Source organism: Falco punctatus (assembly GCF_963210335.1).
Source record: "Falco punctatus genome assembly, chromosome: 1".
Taxonomy (NCBI): Eukaryota; Metazoa; Chordata; class Aves; order Falconiformes; family Falconidae; genus Falco; species Falco punctatus.
This window is the reverse complement of record NC_137580.1, coordinates 107,783,295-107,809,873: the sequence shown is the minus strand read 5'-3', so window position 1 is coordinate 107,809,873 and position 26,579 is coordinate 107,783,295. Positions and strand designations below refer to the sequence as shown.

The following is a 26,579-nucleotide window of genomic DNA, read 5'->3' as shown; positions in this document are numbered from 1 at the left end:
CTCTCTCCCCCTCCATTTCTTCGTGTTGCTTTAGGTGTGGGTAGTAAAAGGATAGCAGTAATGATTAGCATGTGTAACGTCCAGCTGTATTTCTCTTACAGTGGGTGTGAAGGAGATGTCGGGTGGGGAGTGCCCCGATACTGTTGACAGCAACAGAACTGTGTATTTATAATAATTACAGAGTCAGGACCAAACATGTATGGGTTTTTTTTTTCCCTGAAACTGACCTTTTTGACTTGGGTTGTAGGTGCTGTTGTGATGGTATGAGGAACACCTGCATGGAGGGCAGGGCTCCTGGCTCTTTCCCTGTGTAGGACAGTCTGAGTCAATTCGAGATTTCAGTCATAGCATCGATACAGAAACAGTTTCTCTACATAGTAAAGGCACTAACATCAATTCATCTGTTTATTGACCCACTCAAATGGATGTTAAACTGTTCCTGTTGCTAGACTGACTCACTGGTATGTGTTGGGTTCTTGAGTTTTTCCTGTGCTCTGGAGCCCTTATTAATCCTTGAGTCGGTACCAAACAGCAGGAATCCGCTGTGAAGAAAGGGAGCTGTCGCTTCCAGAGTAGGAAAGAGGTGTATCTTCCTGAAAGCAAGTGTTGCAAAGCCTGAATGTTTAGGGAGTGCTGCCTGTTGCAATATGAATCACATGTGAGAAGGATGTACCTGGTTTTGTTTGTTTTTTAAACCAGTTAGGAAGTAAGCTTGGACTTGTGAAAATGCTAATGTATCTGAGAATATAATCTGGCTTTCTTGTAGGGTTACAAAGTACTGGATTTGAAAGAAGTGAGTGTAAGCAAAAAGCATCTTGCCACGTCAGGTTACTGGCTAAACTTGTGATTTTTGTGACACAGTCAGATTGTCGGAGCTGGCTTTTTTCTTCTTACAGTAATCGATTTATGCTGCCTCCAACTCCACCACTTGCTAGATGTCTGCCCAGCTTCCTCGAAGGAATGCTGCAGTATCTGGTAACTCTGTAAGCCAAGTAAAAATTGTGTTGTATCTTCCCTTTAGTAAAGGGGTTGACAGATATCAGTTGTAATGCAGTTACATACCTTTTTAGGGTATGGAGTAAATGCTCCCTATAGCCAAAAAGAAAGAAAAAATAATTCTGTAAATCATTCTTCCAGTTGCCATATCAGATCTCGAGTACAAAAGGCAAAGAGCATCTCAGCCAGCTGGGGGAAATCTAGTGCCTGAACCTGACTCTAACCTATTTCTGCTGACGTCTGCTCTGCACGAGTCACTTGAAGTAAACTAGATGGAGCTGGAGATTACTGACTTTGAACCCTGCAGAAAGCAGTGGCCTGAGGATGCAATTTAGCAGGCTGAAAACCCCATGCTGAATTTCTGGCAAGCAGTAGTGATTGGTGTGAAACACCTACCTGTACAGCCGCTGACTTGAGGCAAGGCATCCTGTGAACTTCACAGTGATCTCTTGTCTAGAATAGCAACAGGAGCAGGATATGAAGGTGATCCGGAAAAAAGCAGAACATAATGTATACAATGCTTTAAGGGGGGTTTTGGGTGGATATTTCTATTGCTGCTCTTTTCTGTCTCTTCCCAGTGTTCTTGGGAAAGCCTAGTCCACGTGTAGATGTCAGAATTATACTTCACTTGTGCCTGTGTGAAGACAAATTCATACTTTTGCTTTTATGGGTCTGTTCTTCATCCTCTTCTGATGTGCTGCTTTCCTTTTTTCCACCTTATTGCTTCTGTCCTTTCACCCCTGTCTCCTTTGAACACATTCAGTATGGCTAGGGCTGAATGTGTTCACTTCTCAGAAACCTCTCAGACCTGTGTTTTTGATTATTTTTTTCCCGCCAGAGATGTCTCTTCATTTATTGTTCTTTAAAGACAAAATTGGATGAAGTGATTCTCACCAGAGCTGTGTTGTTCCTCAGCCCTCTTTCTTTTCCCTGATGCTGCCCTATGTGTCATCCTGCTTTGAGAAGATGACTTGTAATCTGTTAAGAAGATGGTGCTGTGAAGATCGGAACGCTTAATAATGAATCTGGACATTGAATTCAGGCTATTGTTACTATTGTCTGCTGTACAGGCATGAGTGGTGCATGGGAAAGAAACAGGAGTTAAGATGTGCAGAATGCCTGAATTTCTGGGTCTGACCCAATTTTCCCAAAGGCAACAAGTCTTCCTATTGACTTCTATGATTTCTGCTTATAAATACAAAGCTGGATCGTTCCCTAGCAGATACGTCCCAAATATCAGTTTTCACACCAACCAAAGTCATTTTACAAAAACAAAAAAAACCCTTCAGGGTGGTACAGGTATTAGACACTTTATTATGCATATTTATTTGTATAGTTGTATATCTGGTTTTTTATATCTACGTGGAATTTTAATACCTTAAAAAACAATACTTCTTTTTCTTGTCAGCTGTTAATGAGGCTAATAACTAGCGGTTTGTCGAGGGAACTGTCTCTGTGGGCCAGGTTCTTTCTATAAATACAGTAACTAATTACATCAGGTGATCACATGTTTACATGCAGCTTATCCAGTTTATTGGACTCTCCTGCTTGTCAGGTCTGAGACGAGAAAGTTCTGCTTCATCACGTTGGAGGGAACTTTTCTGATTCCCTGCGAGTCTCAGGATTGCAGTGCACGAGCGCTCAGGGAGGAGGCTGGACCCTGGTGATGGTAGGAAGGGAACAGGTAAGATAGATAACACATGCTTCCATGAGCTGTCTCTTCTCAGGATGAGACTAGCAGAAGCAGTTTGAGGAAGGATACAAGAAAATGACTTCACTGGTTTCAAAATTCGCAAAATACAGTCGCAATAATTTGGCTTGTGAAAATGGTACCTTGTTCTTAGGAGCGTGATAGTACTGAAGCCACAGGCTTGAGCCGTGGGTCAGCACAGTGTGCTGCCCTTGCAGTGTTGAACACTGGCTGTTTTTGAAGGTAGAAATAGGCTCACAGTGAAGTTGGATCTTGTGATCCGACATACCTGGCCATACTACTTAAACTCTTAAGAGTTCAAGTAGTCTTCTGCTCTTTTACTGGCACGTGGATGAATTGTGTTAGCGTACCTCTATTTTTTTCCTTGCGTGCATCTTGTTTGTTGGTGGCAGGCCATATAATGGTGTTTTAACCCTGCTTCTGTTCTCTGGCTGTTGCTGAACCCTTATTTCCAACTCTGGCCATGCTGTTGGAAAGATGCATACTAAGCAGATGCAGTGTTCCAGACGATGGGATCATTGGTGACCTGTGAAATGGTCATTTCAGTTCCCTTCCTTGCATAGTGGCAGCCAAAATAATCAAGTACTGACCCGTCCAGGTCTCCTTGCTGGATGTTACTAAATTAAAACTTTTTATATGCATGCTCAAGGCTTTCACTTCAATGTAAACAAAGTTATGTTGGCTGCGATCAGCCTGGGTTTTTTTCACTAGCTCCCTCAGGAGGAGTTGCACCACAGATAAGTATAGGGGCTGATGCTCTGGGGTTAATGTGAATTACACTACTGGCTTCAAGTAGGTATGGCTTACGAAATATTTGAGCCTAATTGAGACCAGAAAGTTCCTGAAACTCTGTTAGTTTTGATGTGATTGACTCATGCTTAGAGGTCTGTAAAGAACAAAAATTACGTCTAGCTTATCTGAAGTTTGGTGGTCTCTGCATTGGTGCTTGAGAAATCTTTGGTTTCATCAGGAAGATTGCTCCTTGTGCTCCTGAGCATTGTGACTTTATCCATGTTAATGAGCAGAACTTGTAGACTTTGGCTGAGTAGTTTGTGCCGAGGGGTAATCCTGACACTACTGGAATAGAGGAGAGAGGTGACCATATTCCTAACAACCATCTTTACGGTCATGGAGCCTGACTTCTGTCTTCAGAAAATAGCGAACTCTTCCTGGATCCAGGAGTTGCAATAGGAAGGTAAAGACGGTTGCAACAGGGAGGAACTTGAAACAGGCTGCAGCTGTTGGCTCGTTTCATGCGTGTTTATTACCTATAAGGTAGAGGCTCTGAGCGCTGGGTTCCAGGTGTCCTCCTCCTGCAGGGTTTGGGAGCAGCTGTGAGCAGAAGTGTGTAACTTGAGCGCAGTAGCACTGTTTCAAAGAACTGAATTTGTAAATGATGCAACTTTCTCTGTTTCTCAATGGGGCGCTTGTGATGCACTGACAGTGAGGTTGGTTTCCTGGTTTGTTTTGGTTACGGCTGCCATTGAGGCCCTGCTGTAGGAAGCCAGGGAGCCTTGTTCTTTATGAAGCTGGTAGAACAGCTGTAGCTCTATCCATCATTGGGATAAATAGGAGCCCCAACAGAAGAGCCAAAAGCCTTCTTCCTTTATCTAACTGGCAAACATAACCAGCATCCTTCATTATAAGCCTGTCATTGAGTCCTGGTAAGTTAATTAGATGATTTCTGAGAAGGAAAAATGTTCTTGCCTACATTTGTTCGTGGGGTTGCTATTTTCCGCTGCAGAGAAAAAACAAACCTAAGTCCAATTGTTGAAAACAACTGACATCAAAGACAAGTTCTTCAAGAAAGCTTTGCCAGCCATGGGTTTGTTTTCCTGCCACCATTATCCCAGCCTGCTAGCTGGCTCTAACCCTGCTGGGTCCAGAGCCTGCTCTCAGTAGTGTCAATGTGCCTTTGATGCAAGATGGCCACCAGGAATGCCGTGTGTAAATAACTTCAGGTTTGCTTATAACTGGTTCCTTTGAGAGCTGTGGCCCAGTTTGTATTGAAGAAGGTGCCATTCCTTTGAGCGTTTGTTTACTTATTTATCGAGGTCAGCAAAGTGAAGAGTAATTACGGGATTTAGACTAACAACAGGCATCTGATGTGTGAGAGCTCCAGAGTGTGAAATTGAAAAGCTAAGTGGCTTCATGCTATTGTTTGCTTGATAAAAACTCCTAGTATACGGGTGACTCTTGAAGACTTCTTTTTATTTCATCATAGCCATTTAAATTTTATTTAAGGGAGGCTTTACATAATGTTCTGACCATGGGAGAGCAAGTCTTGACAATGTAAACCTGGTATGAATTTCAGGAGATGCTACTTAACTTTTTTAGAAAAAGCTGTTGTAAGGCTAATATTACGGCAAGTGACTTCGTATCAGTGTAGTGGCTTTTGAATAGGCAGTGATAAACATCTCCTTTAATTTTCAGAGGCTTTGTATGAGTCAGTCTTCCAGGTGTTTGTATAAATACTCACTTTGAAAGTCAGCCTCAGTTTTTTCAGAGCCATCTTTGTCTTACATTCAGAAACGTGTTCTGCTGAGCAAATTTTGATTCGGGTCACACCAAACCTTTCAGGTAAAATAGCGCTTGCCGCCACTCTTGCCTGCAGTGACAAAAGGAGAAACTATCTGAAATGAAGGTTCAGCGGAATTGTACAGAACAGTACAACCGATTGGTGTGTAGTTGAAAGGAGATGTGTTGTAACTGAAGATAAAGTTGGTGCTGTACAATTCCAGGTCCTGTTGGCAGCAAACACTAACGGCTGGAGATCTGCATGCTAATGAACCTATGAAAGATAGGGAGAAAACAGCCGTGGTGCTCCTGCCAAAGTGCTAATTCCTACCTTGGTTATGAAGATCAAGTATCTTGTTCAGATTTAAAAATCAGTTTCTCTTACGCTTACAGTAAAAGGTTGACGAATGTGGTCATAACTACTCAATTAAAATGGCATTCTTTAGCACTTCCCTGGCTTTATGCTAAGACCCAGGAAATGCTCTCTGCTTGCAGAGAGGCCAGCAGCGCAGGAGAGCATTCATCAGTCTTTGTTAGTGCAGCGAGCTGCCTTGATGAACAGTTCATTAACCAGGAGAAGCAGAATCAGTCTTTTAATACACTTGCTATAGCAGTTAGGCCCAGACAGCCAGCAAAACAACTCAGGAGGCTAGTCTGAGCGCTAAAACCTTGCTGCTGGTCTGAAACTAATCTTTCCCCTCCTTCCGCAGGCCTTTGGATACCAGCATTCATTAAAATGCTTCTCCAAGCTGTCATTTAAGAGTACTGTGTATGTAGGAACTCCTGGTTGTTGAGCAGATAGTTCAAACGTAACAAATGGGACTATAACATACACACTTGAGAAGAAACCTGTTCTGACTCTTCTAGGCATCTCTCAAGATTCGCCATGGTATTAATTGTTTCATTGTAAAATGCGTAAGGTTGAGGTAACAGTTAAAACAAATAACCGGAGGCATCTGGCAGCGTGTGGATCCCTGGCATGCTGCGCATGCACTGGAATGGGGCAGACGTGTTCCCAGCAGTTCAGGCATGCTCATCCGTAGCTTGAGAGGGCTAAAATTCACTACAAACAAAGTGTGTGGGGTTTTTTTTTTTTTTTCCCTGGGGTGCTGGGAGGGGGGAATGGGCCAGGTGAATCTCTACTCCCTGTAGCTACAGGTCTAAGAGATCAGTAAAACCTGAGCTATTGCAGGATCCACCTTAGAACTGGGGATGGATTTACGCTGCAGCAGGCACGGGAGGATCCTCCTTCTACCCCCCCCTTCCCCGCTTTTATTAGCAAAAGCTTAGTTCAGGGCAGAGAGGGGAGTTACTGCTTCAGCCAAACATTTGAGGCTTCGTGTAAAGCAGCCAGTAGTTGAGGCTTTGGTGCTCTCATCTAGAGCCTGATCTCTTGTTCATCCAAGTCCTCCAGGAAATGAGAAACATAAGCTGCAGGTATGTTTGTGCATATATGCAGAGCGCTGCGTTTCTGGAGTGCCTGGAACACGGAGGCCTCTGAAACCCTGCACTCCTCAAAATGGCTGCCAGATGTGTTGGCTCTACTGAATTCCCTGGAGCCTGACACCAGAAATGCTGAGGTTATTACCAGTTTGGTTCTTGCTGTGTTCTTCCTTCAGTCTTCCAGGCACAGCGTTGCAAGCCCGAGGGTGACCCTGGATGGCTGCAGTACCTGCGGAGGCTTTCTGTTGGCACGCTGGCGTCCTCGGGGCAAGGCTCGCCGGGACTCTGTTTAAACAAAGGAAGCGTGTTTGTTTTTACAGCTCAAGCTTGGGAGCCTAGGCTGGGATCCTGTGCCGTTTCCCCATGCTAGGAGCAAGATACTAGAGGAAGACAGCCTCTCCCTTTGCTGCGAAGCACGGCTCTTGCTGGCCAAGAAATACGCATCTTATCTTCTCCGGCTCGTCAGTGCTGGAGACTTCTTAAAGCTTAACTTGGATTTGGTTTGATTTTTGTCTGTAGGTGCAGTAAACAGCGTAAGAGACTCATGAAGGGAGCCACAGTCTGGCTGCCCATGCTCGTGAGGCTTCTTGGGCCGGTCTTCTTAGCTCCTTGCTAGTGTGGCCTCACTAGTGCTTGATCACCTTGTAACTCGGTCAGTCCCAGCTGGTTCCCTTGTAACCCATTTCCCACAGAGTGGGAAATGGAGCTTCCAGGCTCTGCAACAATGCATCTGGCTGTTGAGTGTTTGGCACAAGAGAGCAGGCTTGCTATGCAGCTGTCTCTAGCACCGGTACGCAGAACTTTTAAAAGTATTATCTTAAGCCACGCTGCATGGTAACTGGCTGTTTTTCTGACAGCGTGTACACTTTTCCTGCAACAGTCAGCAGTTTGCTGAAATAACAAATGTTAATGATAAAGAGGTGTTGGAAAGTACTTGAGCTAGTAGTAGGATCTGTAAGGAAAGTGTATCCTCTAACATATGCTGCTGTGCCTTTAGCTGAGGAAAAGTGTTTCTCAAAATAGTCCTCGTTACTCCTTCATCTAATTTGCTTTGGTTTATTTCTAGCGTCAAAATGAGAATGTCATTTCGATGTGATACAGCTTTTATAGTAAGTGCCGATCCATATGAGTAGGATGTATCTTGTGCTTCATAGCCAAGGCAAGCTGTATATGGTGACGCTTCTAAGAGTATTTGGGTTGTCTTAAGATAGAAAGTGGTTTCCACCATTAAGTCTGCCCAGGGACGGAGTACATGGGAAGCAGTGGTAGACTTCACGGCAGCTTGTTCAGTTGGACTCACACTGCAAATCCAAGGGATAGAAATGCCTAGATAGGTGACTGTGCTTGCTGCATGGTAATTGTAGTCTTACACAGAGTAATCAAGTTATTTAAGGAAGCACTGGTATTCGGGGGGGAGGTACACATGTTGCACACAGTGGAATCTTCCAGTTGCCTTTGCTATTCCATTCTAAGAATGGCTTCTGAAACCACAGAGCATGTCGCGTCGAGGAGATGAGATGGGTGTCGTGGAAGACTAGCGTCTCAGAGGTGTCCTGCTAAGTGGATGCAAGGGGGAGCAAAGCCAGGGAACGTCACTGTAAAGAAAAGGAGGAAGCGCCCGGGAGCGGAACCTGCAGCGCTACCCTGACTCCGGCTGCGTGTACGTGAGCAGAGGCTTTCCAGAAATAACAGTAAAGCATTGCTTTGTATTTCTCTTGTAGCAACCCTCCGCTCAGCGAGGAAATGCTGCCTCCGGGGGAGTGGATGTGTCACCGCTGCACTGTACGCCGCAAGGTAAAGCCTCTCATGACGGACACGATCCCTGCCCGTCCGACTGTCCATTTGAAACGTGGATCCTGTGTTTTGTACCTTCCTCTCCCCTTAACGTGTACATAGATACCACCAGAGTTGCTCTTTGTGCTCACACTTTCAAAGGGCTTTGTTAGGAACAGGCTTAAAGAAAACCAAGGGGTCTTGATGAGACTCCTGGTGTTTTTAATCTTACTGCTAGAAACCAAAACTGGAGTTTGTTCGTTCTCATCAAGCTCTGCCTTTCAATCTGTTTTCCTTCCCCCCCCCCCCCACTTCTGGAAAGGAGGGAGTGCTGAGGCACAGAGGGGGTGGGGATGGCTCCCATGCTCCAGGAGGTGAGCTGCCTTACTGGTGAAACGGGAGTCAGGTTAGTGCAGCTTTGGTATGAGGGCTGTGATTCTGGTTAACGTGTATTTTTCGGAAGTGTGACTTCACAGCAGTTGCATGTCAGGAGAGGCTGAAATCACTTTATTATTTGAGTTATGATTTCCTGGGCTGTTGAACAGGATGGGGAGGAGATGATTGGGCAAGATTGTGGCTTGTCTGTTTTTTTTCCTTGATGCTCTTTCTCCAGGAAGCTATCTTGCACAATGTAAACATCTTACTGCTGTGACTACGTAAGACTGTGTAGCAGAGGGTTTAGAAACTGCACCAAACTATCTAGCAACTGTTCCCTTGAAGTGACACCCAAAACAGATTGGGAGAAAACTCTGTGCTCAGCCTTTTGTTCCTGAAGCAATTGCGTTGTTATGTTTCCAGAGTACTGTTCAGCCATCTGCCAACAGAAAAAATGAAGGCTGCAAACTGAGAAAATAATAATAAAATAAGGGATAGAGAGAAAAAAGGAAAACATGCCAACTTTTCTGATGGTCTGATAATGCTTTGCTCCTTTTGCAGACCATTTTAGTGATGGAGTAGATTGGTTCATCCCTATTGGCGATGCTGTCAGGCACTGGAGCAGAGCACAGTTGCCCATGCCAGGCCATGCAGCGTCCCCTCCTGTTGCAAAATGGATTTGTGGTGATGGCAATGTATTGTTTTCCTCTGCTGCAGTTCTCCCTGCTCACCTTGTTCAAGATTTCTGTTGTTCAAGAGGTAGCAGAGTGGTGTTTGTATATTGTGCTTGTATTCTCAAGCTGACCTTCTTGTTCCATAATGGGTTTGGATGCACTGCCAGGGTTAATAGACTGCATCAACAATGAACGGTCTACTGTGGAGTTTCTCAGTGTTGACTAGCAAAGTAAACAGAGGTTTACTTTTTTTGTATTTGTCAAGTATTTAGGACTAGATGCTGTGAAGCGTTGTCCTGATCTGAACTCAAAAAATACGGCTGTTCTGAAAGGAGAGACATGCTCATTTTCTTCCCCATGCCTTGGCTCCCTTCAGCTGTTTTGTCATCTATACGTTAGCTGCAATCAAATTATTTTTGCTAGGTCAAGGCTGTAGTGACTTCACGGGGAAAGTTGTAAGTGGCTCAAGTCTTTTCAGATGCTCTTTGTCTTCGATTGCTTATTTGTCAAGGTTGATGTGCTTTTTTTGTGGCCTCCATGATAAGCCTGCCTATTCATGTCGTGCAGAAGCGAGAACAGAAGAAAGAGCTGGGGCAGGTAAATGGATTGGTGGACAAATCTGGGAAAAGGACCACCTCCCCCACCAGTGACGCAGACCTGTTGGACAGGTCTAGCAGCAGCATCAGGGCTAATGCGCATGCCAGGATCTTGGAAAGGAGAGCAAGCCGGCCTGGCACTCCCACATCCAATGCCAGCACCGAGACCCCCAACTCAGAGCAGAATGATGTCGATGAGGACATAATTGACGTGGATGATGACTCTGCCATTGCAGAAATGGACTGTGGGCAGCCCCAGCTGAAGCGACCCTTTGAGCTTCTTATTGCTGCTGCCATGGAAAGGAACCCAACGCAGTTCCAGTTGCCGAATGAACTGACCTGCACCACAGCACTTCCAGGTGAGCACCAGCTTGTCTAGTGTTGCTGAAGATGTCTGCAGTTGCATCCTGCTGCCATCTTGCCTCTTTTCCCTCCTGGCTCCTTGGTAGTTGCTGCTCCAGTGATGCTCACTGGTGAAAGCAGAGGGTACAGAAGTGCCCCTGGTTGTCCTCCAGCTGTCCAACAGCAGGTGGCCTTGCAGTTGTGAGCTGTGGGGACACTGCTACTACATGCTACACCTTCATCAGCACTTGTGGTAGATGCTTGCTGTTGTCACCTTGTTCTGCATCATCAACCTGAAGAAAAAAATTTCAATGGTCAAAATACCTGATTTTGATTTATGGTAATAATTAGTAACAAACCAGTGACTTAATGTATAGGATGTCACTGAAACTATTAAGTATCAAATATACCTGCCTTCAAAGACAGTCTCTGTCTCAGTTAAGGCTAGATTTAGTGGTTGATAAGGGTTCTTTAAGCAGCTCTCTTTGCCTTTTCTGCTTGCCTCTCTCTGGGTTGATTATGTGTATCTAATAGAAAGAAAATCTCTGTGTGGGTAACCCAAAGTCTTTTAAAATTTACTTTCAGGTACTAGTAAGAGGAGGAGAAAGGAAGAAACCACAGGAAAGAATGTCAAGAAAGCACAACACGAGTTAGACCACAATGGTTTGGTTCCCTTGCCGGTGAAAGTCTGCTTCACATGCAACAGGTATTTGACTCTTCCAGGGAAGTTATTTGGTGTAGCTGCACCCTTCACCGGAGCAAAGTTCTTACTGGAGAAAGTAGATGACCTGTTCCCTTTCCCATTGACCTTCTTTACCTGCTTGCAGCCCTCTAAACAAATGGGGAACGATCATCTTTGCTACGTAACAGATGTTTAACCATGGCAAGTGTAGGTGTGGCTTCTGCAGCCCTGCGTGGCTGTGAAGGGTTTTAAAATGTCGTCTGAAGAGAGTGAGCCATCTTGTCTTCAGTATTTTTCTACTAAAATGGGTTTAGTAAATGGAGATATTTGTTTATGGTTTGTAAAGGAAGTATGCAAGGAGGTGACCTTTAGGAAATAGAAATCTACTGAGAGGGATATAAGCCCAAGGCAAATAGGAATATTGTGCTGAAATAGTAAATTTGAAAACCAGTAGAAAAATACTGCTGTTTTTTATAACTAAATAAAAAAAATGCATAGATAAATCCCTATTTGAAATGTCAGTGAAAACGGAAGACTTTATTTCAGGAACCCAGTCAGAGTGAGTGTCTGGAAGTGGAGTGGAGACTCGGGTGGGCTTTTGTAGAGAATACCTGTTGACTTTGCCATAGAGTGAAGACTTCTTTAAAGCCTGGGGAATCAGCTGTAGTAGCTTTCTGGAGTTTGAGATTTGTTCCGAGAACATCTGGTTGAAGTAAATGTCCCAACTTCACAATGCACGATTCACCTGAGGAAAATTTTAATAACCTAAATCTGAGATTTCCTTTTGATCTCTAAATTTTTTGCTGAATTTCAATCTCTGAATGAAGCAATGCAGAACTAATGTATGAGGTCAACTTGAAAAGTTGCTTATGTGAATCTGCCAGGTACTTACAGCTCCAGCAACGGCATCTCCTCCTGCCAGAGGACCTCTTTTGTAGTGAGGAAGCCTCACGTGCATGGGCAAGTCCTTCTGCCTTGAGTGGGTCTTGCAGAAGGTCCATATAGGTCGTTACAACTTGGAAGCCTCATTTTAGATGGAAGTAACATAGCGTAGGGGGAATTGGTGGGGATAGATAAGCTGAAGTGGTTAGTTGAGCTTGCTTGCGTGTTCAGTGTATGCTCTCTATTCTGTATGGGAAATAAGATATGGCACTCTCTTTGCAGGAGTTGCAGAGTGGCACCTCTAATTCAGTGTGATTATTGCCCACTCCTGTTCCACATGGATTGTCTGGAGCCACCGCTTACTGCCATGCCTCTGGGTAGATGGATGTGCCCAAATCACATAGAACACGTGGTGGTAAGCAGGACTATGATTGCAGTATGGTAACCGGATGCTGGAGTGGAACCTGGCAGGTCCATTAAAGGACAAAGTACAACAAATGTAAAACAGCTTCTGAGCTCTCATTGCTCCCCGTAACGCTTGTAAAGCTCCTGCTGCAAGCAACGCACTCTCCAAAGGAATATGATGCTGCTATCTGCAATAAAATATAAAGATGGGGGAACTCCTTCCTGTAACTGAAGCTGAAAGCTCAGATTGTGGCTCACTGACAGCTTGTCTAGTTTTCAGACTGGACTCCTTAAGATCTAGATGAGCTTCCAGAACTGTGACACAAAGCAGCACAGTGCTACAAATAGGGGAAGTAATCCTTTGCATGCTTAACCCAAAAAACTTTCATTCCAAGAGGGAGTTTTCATTTGTGGAAAAGCAGTGTGCTTGAGACTTAAATACTCAGGAAACAGGGGGCTGAAACAAAGGGCTTGCGCCCAGACAAACTGCTTCTGAGAGCATTGATGCTGCTTAGTAGGCCTCTAAGTGCTTTTGTATTCATCTCCAGCAATGTGCCCTTTAACAGAAATGGTTAGTGCTGCAGGAAACAAATAGTCTAAAGCTGAGCTGGTGCTGTACTGCCAGTGCTACGAGGCGTAATGAAAATCTTAGGGTACATTAGAGTGACCCGCAGATCCCTAACTCCTGTGGCATTATCTGATCACCCAGCTGAACCAGAAGAACTTGACCCTGAGTAATCGGTGCCGAGTATTTGACCGGTTCCAGGACACGATATCTCAACATGTTGTCAAAGTGGATTTCTTAAACCGAATCCATAAGAAACATCCACCGAATCGCAGAGTTCTTCAATCAGTAAAGAGAAAAGGTTTGAAGGTAAGTGGAAACAAGTAGGTGTTGGTGAAAATCCCCGCGTATGTATTCTAGTTTGGAAGGGACACCAGCACGCCCAGTAGAGGTGGCCTCTTGAGGCAGGAGGAAGAGGGTGGGGTCTGAATGAACATGTTGGTGAGAGGTCTGGGAGTCAGCAGTTACTTTTCACTACATGTAGGATTTAAGGAGCTCTTTTTCCACCAACCCTAAGGCTCAGCTATTTACACGTAAGCCTTTAAATCCAGCACAAGCATAGAAAGTACAACACAACTTCTGGAAGGTGGCCCTACGGTCAGAGTTGGGACTGCTGTGTTAAACCCTGCAGAGTGTTTGCTGCCAGAATGCCTGAAAAATGCCATACAGGTTTCCCTTCTTATTTGGCCTCTTTTTTATGACTTGTCTTACACTGTAGCCACCACGTTGTGCTGAAGTCATGCCTGACCTAAGGGAATAAAGCCTATTAATTTCAGTGTGGCTGCATCAATTGAAAGTACTTAGTCCTCAGAACTTCTGATGTATTGTCTGCAGGGCTCCTTTGGGTCAGAAAGCAGCAAACGCAAAGCATTGTGCTGGTTAGGCACTTTTAACTAGTCATTCTTGAGTCTCAATTGTTCTCATGTGTGATCTTCTTTCTCCACAATGTAGGTTCCTGATGCTATAAAGTCCCAATACCGGCTTCCACCCCCGTTACTTGCGCCTGCAGCAATTAGAGATGGCGAGCTGATCTGTAACGGGATCCCTGAGGAACCCTTGCAGAAGCACCTTTTGAACACTGAGCACTTAGCCAGCCAGACAGAACAACAGGAGGTAAATGAAGTCAAATGCTTGGACTCTGTGTCTGTAGTTGCTTTGGTGCAAAGATCCTCTTCCATTTCAGTCATGATCAGAGCAGTTGTCTAGGAAACCAGTCTCAAAATCATGTCTGAAGGTGATAGCTTGTCTTGTCTCTGACACCCTTGCCCATTAAAACTTCATTTTGGCTTTCCAGGTGAAATGTAAAACTCCTCATTTGACACTTCAGGGAAGTGGTGAAATAGTCTTCTGGCCTTAAGAGTGGAGTCGAGGGCTTTCTGTCTAGATGTCATCTTTATTTCCTGGCTGAGGGGAAAATACTTTCCACTTTGATTATGTAAGGCTGCTCTCTGACACGCTTATTTGTATGTTCACGTCACATTTCTGGGCTACTTTTTATTGCTGATAGATTTTGGCTTTTAAATCAAGGTCCAAGGTGTGTTTAAAACTTGTATGAAACTTCTTGCCAGATCCCACGACGCGAAGGCATGTTGCTTTGCAATCAGTGGTGTAGTTGAGTCCTCCTGTTAGCTCAGGCGGGGTTCTTCTGTGTGGCAGGTGCACATTCACCATGGAGCTTAAAACTTGCAATAAATCTTTTGGTCTTCCTCTACCTTGTGTAAAGGGAAAGGTGCTCTCCACCCCAGCTTTGGCAGGCGGCTCCCTGTAGTGTGACGTAGATCAGCATTTCTTTCCAGCATGCTACGGAGTAAGTTGAAGGATTGTGTTTGGATAGAAGCCCGTATTGGTGAAAGACGTGTTTGTAACTAGCTGAAGAGTTACAACGCTTAGTAAGTGAAGAGGAGGAGGAGTTCGGGGGTGAGGAAGTGTGTCCGCTGCCTTCTCCTTTAACCTCTGCTCCCATGTGTACTGTCCCTGGCATGGAGATAAATAGTACGTAATTTTGGTTGTGCTTTTGTACCTCTGGACAAAATTTTCTCCTGATTCTAGATGAGCATCAGAGCAGATGCTGTAGTTCCAGGCTGCATCTGAGCGGTCAGCAGCACAGTGAGGCAGCTGAATTTCTTCAAGCTGGCTGAACGATGGAGTAACTGTTGAGGTTTGGAGCACTGTCTGCCTGTGGAGCTAACCTGCGCTTTTTTCTTCCTCCCAGTGGCTCTGTAGTGTTGTTGCGCTCCAGTGCAGCATATTGAAACATTTATCTGCTAAGCAGATGACTTCGCTTTGGGACTCTGAACAAACAGAGAAGGCTGATATTAAGCCTGTTATTGTGGCAGATGGCTCACTCGCCAACCCTTACCAGGCAGCTGACAAGGCACCCACACCTTCCCTCTATTCCATGTCATCCTGCACCTCAGGGATTACCACCCAGAATTCCTTGAGCTCCTCGCAACCCCAGCAGACTTTGTCACAGGAAGATGTCAACTGCAGCTCTTGTATAGATAAATCCAAGAAGGTGTCTTCTTGTGGGACTTCGAACGGGCCGACAGCCTCTGACATTAAAGTAAACGGTCCTCATTTCTACAGCGTTTCGTCCGAATCTTCAGCACAGTTGAGTGACTCCCAGAGGCTAGTCGGATCTGGTAACACAATACCTGTTTTGTCTCATCGGCAAACGTGGCCTCGGCCCCTCACACCCCCAGCAAGTTGTGGACTTCTGAATCACACCATTGGAACCATTGTCAAAACGGAAAACGTAGCAGGACCTGTTTCTTGTGCACAAAGGGGTTCTGTGCCCGTCACAAGTATGCCTACGTCCATATCGAGCTCCTGTGCCAGCCTGGAGACCACCAGCACTTTGCAAAGAAAGAATGTGCAGACACAGATAGGACCGCCGCTGACGGCAGATCTGCGGTCTATGGGCTCCCCTCTGACTGCCACCAGGGCTCTCACCCCTCCGCAGGCTGCAGGAGATGGCATCTCTGCTGTTGGATCCACAAACAGATTCTGTTCACCAGCACCACCTTCAGGTACGTGCTGAACGGCTGATCTTGGCCCCAGGGCTGAGAAAGTGTTCAGGCTAAGTGTTATTCGGAACCTCAAGGCTCTAATAATAAAGCTCTTTTTATAGTTTAACTGGGATTGGGCTTTCTGTGGAGAGCCGGGAGAAGTTTCTCAAGTCTCTTCTGTCTTGGGTCTCTTCATGGGAACCACAGGGTGGATTTTGGAGGCTGCATATATCTGAGAGGGCAACTCCGTGCTGAGAAGTGGGATAGTAGATCAGTTTTATTCTGGAAAGCAGCAGTAGTTTTTAAAGTCGGCTGCTGTCTCGCTGTTCAACAACTGGCCTCTCCAATGCTGCTGTAAACCTACCAGTTTGCTTTAAAGCACTAGTTTGGTTGCAAGATAGTCCTCCTGACAAGAGCAGCTGTCTGATACGTGATCTCCACGCACAGTAACTGTTGTGGTGATGGTTGTGTCCCCTAGTACAGATGTGTTTGAAGTTTTCGGCTGCGTAGCCTTGGTGTTAGAGAAATGCAGACTTGGGAAGCTGTCTCTAGTATCTGCTAGTGTGTTAATACAGGGTAGTCACCAACTTGCATATACCATCTCTGTCCTGAGTTGAACCCAAAACCCTTGCTGTTCCACCAAAGAATAGGTACATGCATTTTAAAAACATCAAGTCAAAGGTGTTGATAGGTGCTGAAGTCAGAGTAGCTGCCTATAACTCAAATTTTGCTAGAAGCTTTCACTTTGAAACATTCTCCTTCTCTTGCTTCTCCCCACACCAGCTCAGCACTCCAACTAGCAAACCCTTTGTGCACGTTGGGTTGAGGCAGTCGCTGAAAAGCGCGCGATGGAGCTGTCGCCTCTCGCCATTCCTAGCTGCTCAGTGGCAAGCTTGCGTGGAGTGACTCTAATCTGGTGATTGCAAGCAACAGAGGCAACATCTCTATTACTCTTTTTCAAATTCCTTAATGAGTAACTTCTGAGCTTTTCCTCGTGTTTGGAAGCAGTCCCCAGAGTACTTGGCTTCCTTGCTTTTTGCTGAAAAAACTTGGTTACTCTGACGCTTCCGGTTTGACCATGCCCTGCTTAGAAATGCAAGACTGGGAGAAGTTTTGGTAGGAGAAATGAGACCATGCTATAGGAAACTTACTGCTTGTGGTTTGAAGAGCACTACAAACCTATGTAATTTTGCAGTTACTTAAGATGTTAAATAATTGCTTTTGGTGCAAAGCACTTGCATTCTACAAAATGCAGGTTAAAACATTATTTTGGTGTGGTGTCTTGGGAAAGGTGTAAATGTTTAGATTCTCTATCTAACATGATGTGTATATATATTTATAACAAATATTAAATTATGGTTGCTGAGTACAAAAATACAAATTGTTCATTACTTTTTTTTTTTTTTTTTGGCCATAAATTTCAGGCTTATGATAGTTCTACCAAGCAAACCAACTCAGGAAGATCTGGTATCACAATGCATTAAAGGGATTTTGTTTTCTGGCAGTTGCTATTGCCTCTTTTAGCTGCATAGTCGCTGCCAAAGCAGTAGGATTTTACTTTGTAAATAATAAAATCTGCTTATGACTGTCACATTCTTACTGGACAGTGAAGTACACCCTAGACAGGGTAATCATGCAGAAATAAAAATGGGCCAGTTGTACTTTTAATGCATGTTCAGACCTAGACAAGCAACTTGGCGAGTGTGTATAGCTTCAGTAAGTTCCTGAAGCTCCTGGGGACTTGGTGCTCATCTTTCCCATCTCTGTAGGACATCACTTATAGTCTGTCGTTGCTGCTGCTTCAAACAGGGAGTAGGAGCTTAAATGTTTAGGTCTAGAATTCCTCTGACAACTGGAGGAGAGAGGCAGAAGCGGTTGGCTCTGTGCTGGAGGCACACAGTAGTCCTTCTGTGAGCAGGAGAAAGCTAATGGCCTCTAATTCAGGCCTTTTTCAAATACGTGCCTGTGAGCAAAATTAGTCATTCTGAGCAGCTTGTAAGTGAAGTGCAGCCTGAAGGCTGGGTGCATGTCTTGCGAACGTCACAGTGACATATCTTCTCTGCACCATCTTTCTCTGTAGATGGTAAGGTCAGTCCCAGCACCTTATCCATAGGAAGCGCTTTAACTCTACCCTCATCACTCACTTCAAACTCCGCAGCTATGTTGGACCTCACCAGTTCCCTGAAAGCATTTGTGGATGGCGGTGAGTATTTCGTTCATTATCAGTCTCTACTAGCCCTGCCTGTTTGCTTCCCTCCAGCGTTCTGTCTCTGCTTCAGGAGAAGTTCAGAGATAAAGGAAGGGTTGCAGTCAGGTGAGGGTGGGGCTGGGTATACATTACCTTAAATATGTCACGTGCTTCCCTACTTGTGGTGTTGCCAAGGCAGCAAGGCCAATGAAGTGTTTCTGCCTGAAGCTTTTCTGGGGAACGATCACAAAGCTATTGCACAGGCTGCTTTCCAGGTGGAATCACATGCAGAAACCTGCAGTCCTGCCATGTTGTGGTGCTAGCTGCAATCCAGAGCTGTTCCCGATGGGCATAAAGGCCAGCAACAATAGATCTTGTAGTCAAGCAGTCACCTGAGTGGTGATGCTCTAACGGGTCAGTTAATTTTCTAATTTATTTCCGCTTCTGTCAGTCTTCTCCTGGACTGGCCCGTTTTTTATTTTCCTTTTGTTGCACTTGGCAAGCAATGCCAAACCTTAGTGGAGTGACTTCAGGAGGAGGAGATGGCTGAGCAGCAATCATCCATGGTGTACTGAGGCTGTTGCCAAAGACTTCTACATTTGACAGACAGCCTTTCTGGCATTGCCAGTGTGTGACCCTCTTTTTTGGGTGAACCCTGACTGCTCAGCCTGCCCAGATGACTTCTCTGCTCTCAGGAAAGGCTGTTACAGCTCTGCTTCTTCTGCCAGCTGTTTTAGCTGTAGTTGGTGTGGAGAAAGCTCTTGGAAGAAGAGGTTAGCCAGCCCCCTTGCTGCCAGAAAGCAGACCTCTGCAGGGCTTTACAAACATAAATACTTCAAAGCTATCGGCAACAGATCGGTTTTAAAGCTCGTTAATAAATTGTCTGAATTGCCCTGTTTGGTTTAATTGACCCCACTGCGAAAGCGTGTGACTCAAGACTGAGCCTGTAGCAGCTTCAAAGAGATGGTTACAGCTTTCCTCTGTAATGTAGGGCTAGACTTTCTAACTAGGTGATGGAGCTTCACAAGAGCCAGCCTGCTGCCCAGAGGGGCGCGGTGGCAATGTCCACCTCTGCAGGCCTGTTGATTCTGAGCCAAAAGAGCAGATCTTCAATTTGTATCAGTCTTTGTTCCCCTAAACTTCTGCTTGCTGCCTCAGCTGTAGCTCTGGCCGTCGCTGGCACTCTCCTCACACACTGCTTACAGGAGAGCATATGAAGTAATAGATCACCTATATGTAAGGTTCCTGGTATTGCAAAATTTGTCAAGTCTTTGCTGTTGAAGCAAATGGTGAGTTTGAAAGTGGGACAGTTAAATCCCCTGCAGCTCAGATTACACCTTTTCCATGAATACCTTACTAATTGCTTTTTGTTTATTGACAGAGATTGAGATAAATATGCTGGATGAGCAGCTGATCAAGTTTCTGGCCTTGCAGAGAATACATCAGCTCTTCCCTTCCAAAGCTCAGTCTCTAGCGAGCAGTGTCAGTTCCCATCAGCAATCTCCTGTGGGAAACCACATTGAAGGTAAGAACAGCCCTAGAATAGTTGGTTTATGTTAAGATGTAGCTTTTGGGCACTCCCTTGCCTATTCATTGAAGGAGATCTCCCTTTTCTTCTGGTATCTGTCTGATGCTGCCTTTCATGTTTCTTTCCTCTTATTCCCCTGCTCTGGATATCCACTGGCCAGAAACTCCTCCAGGTTTCTCTAGTATCCCTCAGTATCTTCTGGTTTTCCGCTGGAGATCTTTAATAAAATTGTGGTTTATTCATCGTAGAATTAGCAAGAGATGGGAAGGTTCACCTGTTTTTGTGGGGTTTGGGTTTTTTGTCCTCACCTTTGAGACGGGCAAGAGAAATATGTGAATTCCTGCTCTCTCCTTCTGGAGAAGTTGCTTGTGAGACAAGCACTTGAACAGGAGAAACTGGGGCACAGAATAAATGTGTAACGTTGTCATTGCCTGGTCATAATAATGTCCCTGTCAAGCTGAAACACTAAATGCAACTAATGCAAATAGGGGAAACCAACTTGTGCTTCTGTTGGAAATCTCCCGAGTTCAGCATTGGCTTTGTTTATGGTCACTGGTATTGGCGTGCTAACACCTAAAGCTGCAAGATGAACATGGCTTCGTGTTCATCTGCATGCAGCCAGTCAGTTTAATTGGCTTTCAAGCACTAAGTGGCCAGCCTTGTTGTGGAAGCAGTTGTCTGCTCCCCCTCTGCTAGGCCTGGGGGTAAATATCCAAGACAAGATCTTTAGAAGTCTGCTAGCAGTCAGTAACCTTCTGAAACTCTGTGCTTGCCTGCCCGCTTGCCGCTGCGCCACAGCATTCTCTAAATGCTTTGTCAATCTTCTTTTGAACACTGCTGTAGTACACAGCACCAGGCTGTGATATGAGCTGCGTTCCTGTGCTGCTCGTTGAACAGATGAGTTCTGGAAATTCTTCAGCAGTCTGCCTTTCAAAAGGCAGATTGATGCTCTCTTAACCCATCACCCTTTTTGGGCAGGAACGATGCATCCAGCTGACTGTTTAGCATCGCTGATGAAATATTAGATCCAAAGCCTTTAGTGAGCCCAGCTGAGCCAGCAGAGCCAGACGGCTGAGAGGGTTGTGCCAGGCAGCCGGCAGAGGTGGGAACCTGCAGATAACAGCTGCGCTGCGTGCTGCACGTCCAGTAATGCCACTCAGTGTGGCCAATGCTCTTGCCATAGGTAGCTCTCCAAACAACCTGTCATAATCCTTGTGTTCTTTGATTTCACACTCTTGGTGTAAAGCTGTCACACACATTTGGTGTTAGGAGAGGCCTAAATTCTGTGCGTAGAAGGGGCTTACCCCCAAAAGACAGCTGCCAAAATCCTGCTAGGTCTGTACGGTCCACCAGAGTCTGGTATCTCTTCCACAGAAGATGATTTTCTGCCCAGTTGATGCAGGCATGTGAGAATATGTGATTTGAACTTGGCTGCCAGGGAGCTGCTCTGGAAGCTCAGCCCTGGACCAGCCATTTCTGAGTGTGCCGTAGGGACCAGCCTGAGGGGAAAGGAGCCACTCGGTAAATCATCCTGCCCTGGGAGCTGGGCTGCTCCCTGGGCAGGCCCTGTTCAAGCTGTGTGTTTTTCCTGCAGCTTCACTAGAAGTGAAATCGCAGCTGTTAAGTTGGTGACATTCACCAGCACCAATTTTTTTATAAGCGGCACTTTGACAGCAAGACTCAGCTCTTTGATTACCCAAAGTGGAAAAGATTAAGAAAGAAGCTAGTGGTAGGCTGTTTGTGTTTTCCTCGGTGTGGCTCCATTGCACACACTTGGCATTAATGTTCCCCCAGTTGCATGGCTTGTGCGGGTTGCTGGAGAGAGCAATTTTCTCTGATGACTGGCAAAAAGATGTTTAGTGCACAAACATTCCTAGAGGGTTGGGAATTGGTGTTTAGGCCAAAGCTGACTGCATCCTCCTTAGGATCTTAGATTTCTGCAGAGTCTAGTGCTGGGGACACTGAGGTCAAGCAGCCTTTGTAGCTGATAACGTTGTTCAGGTAATTTCTTTTTATCTTGCAGCGCAAAGAAAGGAAGTGCAAGCCCGGGCAGTGTTCTATCCTCTGATGGGCTTAGGGGGTGCAGTCAATATGTGCTATCGAACCCTCTACATAGGGACAGGTGAGTAGCTGTTTACAGCCCTGACCTTTCAGAATCAGGGTGGTTCTCCCTGGCCCTCCTGAAGTGTTTGCCAAGTGGGTGTCAAAGAAAACGGACCCATTGTGGCCACGGGTACTGGGATTCTTCACTACCAAGAAATGTGGAAGTTCCCAGTCCATTTGAATCTTTGTGGGGTTGCACCTTTGTAACCTGGCTGGCATCAAAATTAGCGGAATGGCTGCACTGGAGACCTAATGCCTGACTGATGGAGAGAAGACTTAGAAGAAATTGCTTGCAGGCTTCATTTCTTTCTGCTTAGATTATTCTGGCGTTCTGGGTGGACCCAGTAACTGTGAAATGCTCTTCAACCTTCATGGAGCTGCCTGCTAGCCTTCCCTTCCCCCACTGAAACTTTGTTCGGTGGCTTATCGCAGCATTATTCATGCAGTCCTGGGAGCACGGACAAAGGCAGTTGCTCCCCTGTTGTTTTGCTAATTGAAGTTTAATTCTGTCTGTTGTTCTCTGCTGCCTGACAGTTTTTTTTTTTTTCTTTCTGAAATGAACTGAGCTTGTTTTGTCCTCCTGATTGACAGGAGCTGATATGGATGTGTGCCTTACAAGCTATGGTCACTGTAACTATGTGTCTGGCAAACATGCCTGCATATTCTACGATGAGGTGAGTGCTTGAGTGGTGGGTTTTCTTTTAATTTTTATTATTTGGCATGCATGGCAGTGGGAGCTGGAGATGCAGGCAGCAGGTTGTCTTTGTGTGGCACTCCTTTGTGGACTACAAAGTAAGAGCCAGGGCTGTGAATGGTTTCACTCCAGTGAAGGCTGCGTCAGCGTTTTCTGTCAAACCCTTTTCTGAAGCACAGAGTTCTGCCAGCTTGATTTCTCTGAGCTAACTGCTTGTGGACAAAGACTGACCACAAGTAAGCACTGTCACTGCTGGTGTCTAGGGAATGAAAAAGTCATAGAAACTGTTAGATACTTTTTGATCCAGCTGCGTTGCTAGTAAAAGCAAAATTTTACCTGTCGACATCAAACCTCAGCTGGCACAAAACAAGGAACTGCTCAGAGTCTCTTGCTCTCAGGTGTGATGGTGGTGCAAAGTGTTTGTGCCATTTGCAGTACTCTGTATATAAATTATTTAACTAAAATTTCAGTTAAGCTCTCAGCATAAACAGAGGTCTACATTTGCTCCTTAACTACAGTCCAGAGATTAGTCTGTTCTTGGAAGTAAATAGGTTGGCGGGTCTGCCAATAAAAGCGCCACTGGAGATGTCTCTTAGCATGGGAGCAGTCTTTGAAGCAAGACAAAATCTTTTATTTCACCATTTGTCGACGAGCTACTGAGCAGGATCCAGGATTAACCCACAGCCAGCTTTAGCCATTCCTCCAGTGCACTACAAGCTACAGAACACACTCTGTAATGGGATCCAGACCTTAAATCTGTGTTGAAGCATCTCCTCACAGTGGTCAGTCCTAAATCAGGCTCTAGGTGCTGAACTTCCATGCTCCAGCAGGCCTCCTATGGCTGTGGCTGCTCTGGAGGGAGAATTCCCCTTCCTTAACTCTGCTGCTTCTGCCCGTTGGCAGCTCACACTTGGCCTTGGTCTCTGCAGGATACTTGAAAACTTCACTCCCCGGTGCACAGGGAGTTTTTGTAACTTGATTAAGGCTTTGTAAGTCCCTGGGGGATAAGGTCTCCAGCCTTCAGATGATTCCTATGAGCTAACCTGAAATCTCTTCCACTTTCTCAGCATCCTCTGCAAAGCTCAGTGGAGCGTGATGCTGTGTCACAGTAATGTCTCCTGGCATTTCAGCATCTGCACAAGGCCTGTAAATCCCAGACTGTCGCTGTCTGGCGGCTGCTGCAGCACGCTGGGATCCCTCTTGCCATCTTGTGTCTGCTTTCCAAAGCACATCTCTTCCCTGCTAGGTACAGGTCTGGGGCCAAGTTTGCGTCTAGTGTGCCTCTTCAAATGGTGTGCTCCCATTGTGAGAATCAGCTTGAATCCCTGTTTCCAAAAAATCTGTCGGTCCAAGTGCAGTAGGTAAAACCTGCTTCTCTTCGGAGCTGCTTTGGCCCTCCTTTCCCTGCCGGGAAGCAGCTCCCGCTGAAAAGACAGCTGTTCTGTGAGCATGAGCCGTGCACAAGGGTCAAGTTGGTGGTCTGTGAAGCCGGGGGATATTTTAATTGCTGTTATTTAACCATCAACAGAAAGGGGTTGTGCTCCAAAAAAGGGGTATGTGAGCAGAAGCCCTTCTGACTTGGTGTCTCAATTCCCACCTCTTCCTTTTTTTTTTTTTTTTTTTTTTTAATTCCAGAATACGAAACATTACGAGCTGTTGAACTACAGTGAGCATGGGACGACCGTGGACAATGTTCTGTATTCGTGTGACTTCTCAGAGAAGATGACGCCCACTCCTCCCAGCAGTATTGTTGCCAAAGTGCAGAGTGTGATAAGTGAGTGTTGAGACGGCGCCAGCCCCACACACCGCCCCAGGGAGCTGTTGGAGGGGGACAGGAGCGGGTGCAAATCCATTCCTTGGTGCCCCTTGTTCTGCACCCCTGGGAAAAGGGGGAGCCTCTCCCCGGGAGTCAGCCTGGGTTATAACCTCCCTGTGTGGGCCTGGGAAGTGCCTCAGCCTGCGGCATGCTCTGCTGCGAGCCGTGCCACGGGTCCCTGCCTGACACCAGCTCCGGCTGGACCGAGGGGGTTCACCATGCGTGTCTTCCCCTCCCAGGTTGTGTGAGGAGGTGAGCTGGGCTGTGCTATAGGCATCCCATCCCTGCGTGGCTTACTCCTGCTCTCCACCTGATCAGCTTCCTCCTGGTTTTGCGGGGTTTTGGCTGCCAAAATAGATAATCTTTCCAGGGTGGTGGGGAGATTCCCATTTCCCTTTCATCCGCCGCTTCCTGCAGACTGAAATGCCTCATGGCTGGAGGATCTTACCCCTGAGGCACCTCAGCAGTAGACCCTGCTGATGAAAACAAACTGTCACTGGCCTGCCCAAATCTTACATGTGTGTTTTTGTTGTGTTTTTTTTTTTTCTCTCCTTTCTTTTCTAGAACGACATAAAAGCAGAAAACAGGAAGAGGAGCCGCATGAAGAAGCTGCTGTGATGAATTCACAGGCGCAAGGGCAGCATCGGAAACCCTGTAACTGCAAAGCCAGCAGCTCCAGTTTGATAGGGGGCAGCGGGGCCGGCTGGGAGGGGACAGCCCTGCTCCACCACGGCAGTTACATCAAGCTGGGCTGCCTGCAGTTTGTTTTCAGCATTACTGAATTTGCGACCAAACAGCCCAAGGGGGACACTGCCTTAGTACAAGACATGGACTTGGAGGAGAAGCTTTCTCTGAAACCCCACCAGATGCCCGTGCTGCGGTCCAACTCAGTTCCCTAGGAATTTTAGGAAGAGAGCTTTGAAGTAAAGGAAAACGCCCTCAGACTCTTGCAATGCAAAAATGTACAAACCGAGGTGGGATTTTTTTGTGTCGGCCCAGAGACTGTTCACACGCCGTTTGCATGAAATGAAGAACGTTTAACTTTTTTTAATTTTTCTTTTTTGCTCAAGTTTTAGGGGCATTTGCACATATATTTGTACTATACATTTCATTTTAAAAGGAAAACTGCAGTGAGAGCAGGACGTGTCAGAGCGAGGGGCGACCGCTGTCTGACTCGAGGACTCTCTCTGACAGATAGTTCCCATGCAGTTGTAAAATAATCAGAAACTTGTTCTATTTTGTGCCAGTGACAATAGTTTTATATTAAAAGAGAAATACAGTTTTCATACAGCAAATCTATACAATATCATTGTTTTATTTAATGTAAAAAAGCGCTCTTCTTCCCACAGTTATTTTTCCCATCCCTCCCTGCTATGGTTGCACTACAAGTAGCTACTGTGTATTATGGGCAGTGAGAAATGAGTTCTTTTCCTGGTGTCCATCCTATTTTTATTTCGAATAAGGAAAAGTGTTGGATTCTGTGTAAATACATCAGTGATGGCATTTTTCAATGTTTTAAAGCTGTGTACAGTGCTACATGTGGTATGACGTTCCTCAAATTGTCTATTGTAGCAGATCGTTTGTCGTAACCTGTCTGTCTCTTTTGTTTCTATGCCACCTCCCCGCAGCAGAACAGCTAGTTCCACTGTACATAGTAATTGTAACGTTTTAGACTTTACAGAAACTTTCCTGTATTCTGTATATAAAAAAAAAATACTTCACATTCTGTTTTCCGACTGTCTGTCTGAACTCTTGTCACCACAACCTGGAGCATCCCCAGAGTATGTGCTCTCTGGGGAAGCGGAGCCTGTGCTGCGGGAAGGGGCTGTGCCCGCATGGAGCGTGTCCTGCGTGGGGATGCGGGAGGATGTGAGGATGCTGATGTCCAGGAGGGAGGAGGATGAGGGGCGGAAGGTGATGGAGTCACAGAAGGGTTTGGGTTGGAAAAGGGACCTTGGAAGGTAAGTCTAGTCCAGGACCCCTGCAAGGGCAGGCACCTCTTCACCTTAATCTGACCTTGAACGTTCCAGGAACCAGGAGCAGCTGCCACTGCTCTGGGTGAGAGAGGTGGGGTCTGGCCCTCGGGGCACCCGTGTGCACCCCCACCCTCTCCCTTAGGGCAGCGTGCTGGGGACAAGGGCGGGGCAGGCTGCAGTTCGGGAGCAAGTTACAGGTGGGAGGTAGGCTGCAAGGGGGGGCAGGTTGCAGTCCGGAGCAGGCAGCAGCTGCGGGGGGGGGCACGGGGACAGGTTGAGTCTGGGAGGCAGGTTGCAGTCCGGGG

At 46.0% G+C, this 26,579-nt stretch overlaps 1 protein-coding gene across 3 annotated transcripts in view; it reads left to right on the top strand.

The window, feature by feature from the left end:
- Positions 1-26,026, top strand: part of PHF12 (PHD finger protein 12) — a 33,003-nt gene extending 6,977 nt beyond the window's left edge. The window contains exons 1-14 of one of the 3 annotated variants that reach the window (XM_080402159.1): positions 2,648-2,680; positions 8,389-8,461; positions 10,322-10,444; positions 11,013-11,133; positions 12,274-12,406; positions 13,106-13,270; positions 13,913-14,074; positions 15,174-15,990; positions 18,050-18,172; positions 19,539-19,682; positions 21,709-21,807; positions 22,380-22,462; positions 24,118-24,256; positions 24,863-26,026. In XM_080402159.1, coding sequence (XP_080258285.1) covers positions 2,663-2,680; positions 8,389-8,461; positions 10,322-10,444; positions 11,013-11,133; positions 12,274-12,406; positions 13,106-13,270; positions 13,913-14,074; positions 15,174-15,990; positions 18,050-18,172; positions 19,539-19,682; positions 21,709-21,807; positions 22,380-22,462; positions 24,118-24,256; positions 24,863-25,197 — 2,535 coding nt within the window. In that variant the 5' untranslated portion in view covers positions 2,648-2,662 and the 3' untranslated portion in view covers positions 25,198-26,026. Of the gene's footprint in view, positions 1-2,647; positions 2,681-8,388; positions 8,462-10,034; positions 10,445-11,012; positions 11,134-12,273; positions 12,407-13,105; positions 13,271-13,912; positions 14,075-15,173; positions 15,991-18,049; positions 18,173-19,538; positions 19,683-21,708; positions 21,808-22,379; positions 22,463-24,117; positions 24,257-24,862 lie in introns of those variants that run through there. The other 2 variants (XM_080402158.1, XM_080402157.1) reach the window with 2 other exon arrangements.
- Positions 26,027-26,579: the final 553 nt, after the last annotated feature.